At 38.9% G+C, this 6,914-nt stretch overlaps 1 protein-coding gene across 9 annotated transcripts in view; it reads right to left on the bottom strand.

The window, feature by feature from the left end:
- Positions 1 to 1,198: 1,198 nt before the first annotated feature.
- dst (dystonin) overlaps positions 1,199 to 6,914 on the bottom strand; it is a 122,206-nt gene continuing 116,490 nt past the window's right edge. For 7 of the 9 annotated variants that reach the window (XM_074646386.1, XM_074646381.1, XM_074646382.1 and 4 more), the window contains 6 exons: positions 6,595 to 6,712; positions 5,474 to 5,587; positions 3,923 to 4,113; positions 3,611 to 3,718; positions 2,885 to 3,008; positions 1,199 to 2,264 (listed from right to left, as the gene is read on the bottom strand). In XM_074646386.1, the coding sequence (XP_074502487.1) occupies positions 2,008 to 2,264; positions 2,885 to 3,008; positions 3,611 to 3,718; positions 3,923 to 4,113; positions 5,474 to 5,587; positions 6,595 to 6,712 (912 nt within the window). In that variant the 3' untranslated portion in view covers positions 1,199 to 2,007. The remainder of the gene's footprint in view (positions 2,265 to 2,884; positions 3,009 to 3,610; positions 3,719 to 3,922; positions 4,114 to 5,473; positions 5,588 to 6,594; positions 6,713 to 6,914) is intronic. The other 2 variants (XM_074646379.1, XM_074646387.1) reach the window with 2 other exon arrangements.

Raw genomic sequence — 6,914 nt, 5'->3', positions numbered from 1 at the left:
CGGGTCTACTAGTTTTTTTGGAATATCTCTGGAGCGGTCTAGAAACTCACTTTGAATCGCTCCGTCACTGTTGTATCTTTCCAACGAGGGCTTTGTAATCCAGCATGGAACAACAGTGTTTTTTAGAGACATGATGCATCACATGATGCAGGTCTTTCTCACAGCAGACATTATGGCTTGTCATAGCAGGAAAAGCACAGGTGTTACTAATAACACTAATGATGTCTTTGTTGTATTCAAGTGTCCCAGTGAGAGTGACAGTGAGCCAGCACGCACCATACCAAGAACCGGAAATGAAAGCAGCTAAATGGAATTCAGGCATCATTAATTTAATTATGTACACCTGTGCTTTTCCTACTGAGACAAGTCAAAATGTCTTCTGTGAAAAAGGCCTATTGGGTCCAGTCTGTCTGGTTATGTGTGCCTAACAGTCTAATAACAGTGCTGATCTCAGAGGCCAAGCACAATGGAATAACATGACATTTACCCCATTTTAGTATCATGTAGATCTGTGCTGTTTGGGCAGCGACCGAAATAATGAGTAGAATATCCTGAGTGTAATACATAATTTGTATATATCCTTTGCACACTTGAATAGTGTTGTGTGCGCCCAGGGCGTACCAACATGAAGTGTCTATGGAGTCAGTCTTGCCTGAAATTTCCACCTATGACAACTTTGTATTTTATAGCCTCTAGGCTCTAGTTTTCTAATACATACATATTTTGATATTCATATTGCTTTGAGGTGTAGGACAGATATCAGGGCACTATTAGTGCAAATTTGAACTAAATCCAAGCAATAGGTGAAAACATGAGATTAAGGAGGTCCACCCCAACACCATCTCCAGAGTTGTATGTTGATCAATTTCATGACTTTTTGCTGTATTTTGCCGAATAAAATATTTTTGTTATGACCATCATCATCAAGATTATGAAAAAACATGGTTGTGTTTTGTTCTAGGTTGGGGTATCTGAAAAAATGAAGCTCTTTTGAGGATTTTGGACTGTACTAATACCTGTCACCCCCACCTTTGAAACCAAAATTTCCCGCCCTGCATGAATGTCTGTACGAAATTTCACAGCAATCCATCCAACAGTTGTTGAGAGTCTGGAGCGAGGTGGCGGACCGACTGACCGGCCGACAGACTGCTACTAGCCTGTCTAATAAAATGAGCTGAAAGCAGCGAAGCAGAGAGGATTCTGTGGTCCACACCAGCCTCTGGTGACTTTCTGCAAGCAGGTTTATTACAAAGTAATGTTACAGTGACAATTTCAGCTCTACCGAAATTAACCAGACATCGACATGGATGCACAAGAGAATGTCTACATGGAGTGGCACCTCTTCGAGGTCAATGCTGTGAAGTGGTCAAACGAAACAGGGACTGCAGCTGCTCACAAACAAACAGGACTTAAAAGCTTCATGATTACGAGGTTTCTGCTACTTGCCTTAAATAGTGTTTTTCAAAGGTTTCTGCAGTGCTTACTGGGGTTTATTGTAGTATATTGCATTGCCCTTTAAATGCATGTTGGCAGTATATCATAGCACTTAAATAGATAAATGCAGTGCGTCAAATGGTACCATAATGCACCATCTACTCCAAACATCAGCAAACATAAATTACATTACATTCAGTAACTCTCACAGCGCTATCCCACGCATTGCCCTTCATTAGTGTGTTTAGAAATGTTAGCTAACGGTACAACGTAGTCATTCCCGGGTTTTTTCTAGTGTTCGTCAAACCTCTACAGGTTCAATAAAATAAGGTACGATAAAAACAATTTGACATTTTTCACAAAAAATAAAATACATTAAAAACAAATGCACAAGGCCATTAACATTCCATTCACACATAATATTAAACCATATTGCCTCTCAACTGAATATTTTACATCTTCGCAACAATTTAAATAACACTCAACACATTTGCAGTCTTTTTAAGTTAGATATCTCCAGTGTCCGTTTAGGGTGCAACTAGCTCCTTGGTTGTTTGTTTTCAAGGCCACTGACTATCGCTTGGATCCCTTGGCCAGTTTGCTTGTGGGAGTGGATCTCCTCTGAGGAGTGGGGATCTTGGAGGCTTTCCCTCCGTGCTGACGGGACGCGGAGCGCGGCGTCGCTCGGGTCGAGTCCCCGACCGCATCGGACACGTCCGAGCACACAGACGCGATGTCTGAGATGTCAAAGTCAGAGGCGTCACTTCCTCTGCGACTGCTCCCTCTGCTTCCTGCTTTACTTCCAGGTCGGCTGGAAATTTTTCTCGACTCTAGAAAAGACAAAATGACGATAATTAAAGAAGAGTGAGCCTTAACAGTAGAGGTGTCACATTGGTAAGACATTGATTTGCAGTCATTATCATTGAATTTGTAGTCTTTTATCCAATATTATTACACGGCTTTGTTGAATACTCGATTTTGATTGGTCAATCACAGCGTTCGACGGTCTGTTATTTGTTTATTGCAGACCGTTGCTATGTATAAGAGGCCGTTGCTATGGAAGCAATTCTTATGTCGGACTCTGGCGGACTATTTTTGTGTAAAATGATTGATTTCTTAGGTAAGTAGCCGTATAATAAGCAGGATAATGCACAGACAGCGTCGGGGTCACCCATTCGCGACCTGTCAGTGTTTATTTCACAACAATGACCGGCTCGCTGTACATTATCCCTCACCTGTTTAGCAATTTCTACAACACCTTCAGTGACATCTGGGTGACATCTCAGATGCTTCATCCATCATTTTTTACAAACTATAAATCGCTCCTTAAACCCCTGAAAAGGTTATTGCAACCGCAACACGTTTTATTTAAACATATAAAAAAGGGTTTGTTCATCAGTGGCTTTCTTTCTTTAATTCACACACTTCACTGAGGTTTCTCTCTACTCACCACCTATCGTCGTTCGAGCTTTCAGTACAGCAGTGCTGATCAAGGTTCCCTCCTCACCAGACTGAAATCCTTTGCCTGACAAGTATCCAGGAAGACGTAATTTGCTGCCTTGAACTGGTGTACTCTGCAAAACATAAAACTTTGATTACTTTCATTTGTATTCAATGGGAGTTAACTGCACAGTATCGTTACAGTGTTTTAGAAAACGGTCTTTATCAACTGAAGTACATAACAGTTTGTACCAGAAGGTAGTATGAATGTTGTTAGTTTTAAATTTGATTTAAAAAAAAATCTTTATTTTTGTAACATCTCTTTCAGAAGCAGTTAGTATTTCAATTATATGTTAAACCTGTAGTTAGAAAGTCATTAAACCATCACACATGCATAGATTAAATATAAGGCTGTTCGTATTATAGTGGAATTAAAATGAGACAGACATTTCGTCAGGCAAGAATTAAATATTCAGCCCGTTAGTAATCAAAGAGTTTATAGACCCAACTGAAGTCTCATTGCAGAATAAAATTGGAAATCAGCTAAATCAGAAATAAAAACCTCTATCAAATACACCTTTTACAAACTAGGAGCTCCATCTAGGCTGACTGGTGATATATACTGTATATATATATTATGTGTTTCGTCTCTGTTTTGATAATTATGCAGTAGATTTCAGTTGAGTCATAAATCTGAAGCATCCCACATCGTGTGCTCTATACTATATGACTATACCTCTGAGGATGAACCTTGGCTCCCAAAGGAGTCTGATGATTTAAGAGGAGTGGAGGGTTTGCTGTTTGTAAGCCAGGGTTTATCATAATTGCGGGTTATGTGTTGTGTCTGGGGAACAATGGCAAATCAAAGAAACACAGACATGGATTCACAAATCAAAAACTACCAGACACTAGATGGAAGAAAAACAAAAGAGAGTGATCAATAAAGTGAAAACAAATGAGAGGAGAATCATGGTGGGGGGGGTGATCAATCAACGGTGTGACAGACAACTAGAGAAACTGGCTCTCACAGCAGAATGGAGCCTCTCACCTTGGGCGTACTGGTCGCTGGTGGGTTTGATGGGACCGCACAGCTCTGACTGGAGGTGGATCTGTTGGGAGAAGCTCCTCTGGACGACGGCCGTGATCTCCGGCCTCGGTAGCGGAAGCTCGCCATCACCTGAGTGGTTCCCTCCGGGAGGATGAACTTCTCTCGTAGCTCCATGTTGGTCCTGCCTTTAGCTGAGAAATGACACTCCATATGAGCCATATTGCATAAATACAACTGGGATTATTTTTAGTAGTAGTTTTGTGTTGATGAGGATGTGAGTTAACACTTTATTTTCCATTTTAAGTCCCTAATTTCCCAGGATTAACTATGTAGTACTAATTATAGGTACATTTCCTTGAAAGAATTGATCAATTTACAGAGAAGCAAATATTGATTAATTATTAATTTAGTATTAAATTTTTTTTTGCATTGCCCTGAAGGGGTTTATTTCATAGCGATGACCCACTAGCTGTACATTATCCATCTTATTACACGGCTACTTCCTTAAGAAATCAATAATTTGACACAAAACGGTCCGCCAGAGTCCGACATCAGAGCAGCGCCCATAGCAACGGTTTGTTATTCATAGCAACGGTCTGCTATTAAGAAATAACAGACCGTAGAACTCCGTGATTAACCAATCAGAATCGAGTATTCAACAAAGCCGTGTAATAATAATTGTTATTAATTAATTGTAAATTGTAAACTGTTTTCGCAATTAACGGCCACATTACATATTTATTTCCAGGAAACATCTAAATAACTTATTGGGGAATTATTAGGGAAATATATAAAATAAAGTGTCACCATGATATGATTTTAAATAAAGCAGAATATTTCAAATGAATTCAAATAAAAGGTGGGATTCAAATACTGAATAAACGATGAAAACACGAGATTCATGCTAGTTTCACATCTCATCCATACTGCTTGCAACAGTAGTGGAATCAACTTTTTGTTTCTCAACCAGCAACACTTCTCTGTTTGCTTGGAGTGCTAAACAAATGGTGAAAAGATGAAAACAAATCAAAGTATGCTCAAACACTCCCACACCAAAACAACATAAACTACACAGAATAATAAACCAAACACCTTGCACCAGTTGTGTTAAAAACAAATATACTGTTTCAGATTTGTTGTGTGTTATATAGAGACAACTTCATCATTTTCCCCAATGACGATGTTAGTTGAGTTGTATATTTATAGGTATTATATATTCAGCTAAGCATCTCTTGAACCTCTCATGGGGTTTTGTTTGATTGTCAAGCAAACCTGAAAACTGCAAAAGAAGCTCGGCTGAGAGCCGCTCATTGCATGCTGAGAGAGACAAAAGAGCTCATTTGCCGCTTCAAGTCCCAAAACAGTGCCTCGGAGAAAGAGACGGCGGGTGATGTGACTCACACAAAACAACTGCATGCGTGAAAAACCAGCCGCAGCTGAATGACAGTTGATTGTGAGTGTTATGAGGATGCCATTCACGATGAGCGCTCAACACACAGCTACGGCACACCAACATAAGCAGAACACAGTCGGATGTGCAGACACACATACCACAGGTGGGTTCATGGAGCAAGGTGAGTAAGTTTGAGACTTGCCAACCTATGGGAGACTGAGTAATTGAAGAGTTTGATTCCGAGCGCAACATTTTGCTCCCGTGGTGATGAACTGGAAGAAATGATATCGTGTTCAGCAGGAGGGAAGGTTTAGCAGGAAATACAGAAATGTATAATTAATACAGAAGATAGCAGAAACAAGCAAGAGTACATAAAGCTTTTGCAACCAGACGTGGGCACAGAGAGAGTGCTTTCATACTGATATACATATGTAGGCGGCAATCAGTAATTGTACTTTGCACTCTAATTTAAAGCTATAAATAACTGTTCTTACTCTCAATATTCATGCCTCACCAATTCTATAAATCCGCTAACAAATGAAATACATTTTCTAAAAGGTAATTTGAGTCCTGCTGGGTTATTTCACTACGTTTTTCCTGTTATTTAACTTTAGAGCTCAGTGGTGTGTTAAGATAGCGAGGGCAGACTCAAAGAAGAAAGTAAATAACCACTAACATGATTCTAAAATAAAGTATAAATCAGTAAAAGACAGTCACAGTGGTTACTTCCACTTATATTCAAACTGAGGATTAGACTCTTAAACTCTCCAAAACCTTTGATGAATCTAGAACCGAGAAAATACTAATCCCTTCAGTTATTCTGAATTATTTTATTAAGTAATGAAACAATAATAATGTAATTTTGGTAAAAAGAATATCATTGTTTCTAACTGAGTTAATGGATTATCTGACTTTACTCTTAAATAATGTACGGTATAAATATGTAATCCTCACTCTAAACAAGTTGTAATGATTTCAATTAGACATAATTTACCACACAGTGTGGCTATAATGGTTCATAGACAGTATATTCAATCAATAATCCTTATAATAATAATAATCTTTATCATTAGTAACTATCCATACAGCAGTACAGCGCAGCAATAGAAATGTTTTTTTGTAAATCAGAAATCAGACAAATCAAATGTTCACCTTCCTAAATAGATTTTTTAAAAATAAAATGAATGACCCAAACTGTAATGTTCTAGTCATTCTAGACTAAATTGGACATGTACACTTTTCAGCGCTACATTGTGACTTCTTGAACTTTTGAACTAACCTCGACAGGGGTCGTTCTTCACCAGGAACTCATCCAGAGCCATCCAGCCTCCTCCCACCCGCACCATCACAGTGCTGCGTAAGATACGCACTAGACGAAGCTGCTGAGAGTCTCCAAACTACAGCGAGGGGGGAAGGAAAACAGAGAGGAGATGAGGTGAAAACACTGTATGAACACTCTCTCACTGCAGACGAGAAGCTGTGCAACACTGGAAAACAAAACAGACTTGTTTGGAGAATCACATTTATGCCAATTATTTTATTATTATTATTATTATTATTATTATTATTATTATTATTATTATTATTAGTGTGGAATTC

Source organism: Sebastes fasciatus, chromosome 9 (assembly GCF_043250625.1).
Source record: "Sebastes fasciatus isolate fSebFas1 chromosome 9, fSebFas1.pri, whole genome shotgun sequence".
Taxonomy (NCBI): Eukaryota; Metazoa; Chordata; class Actinopteri; order Perciformes; family Sebastidae; genus Sebastes; species Sebastes fasciatus.
The sequence above is the reverse complement of the archived record's forward strand: the minus strand, read 5'-3'. Positions and strand labels throughout refer to the sequence as shown.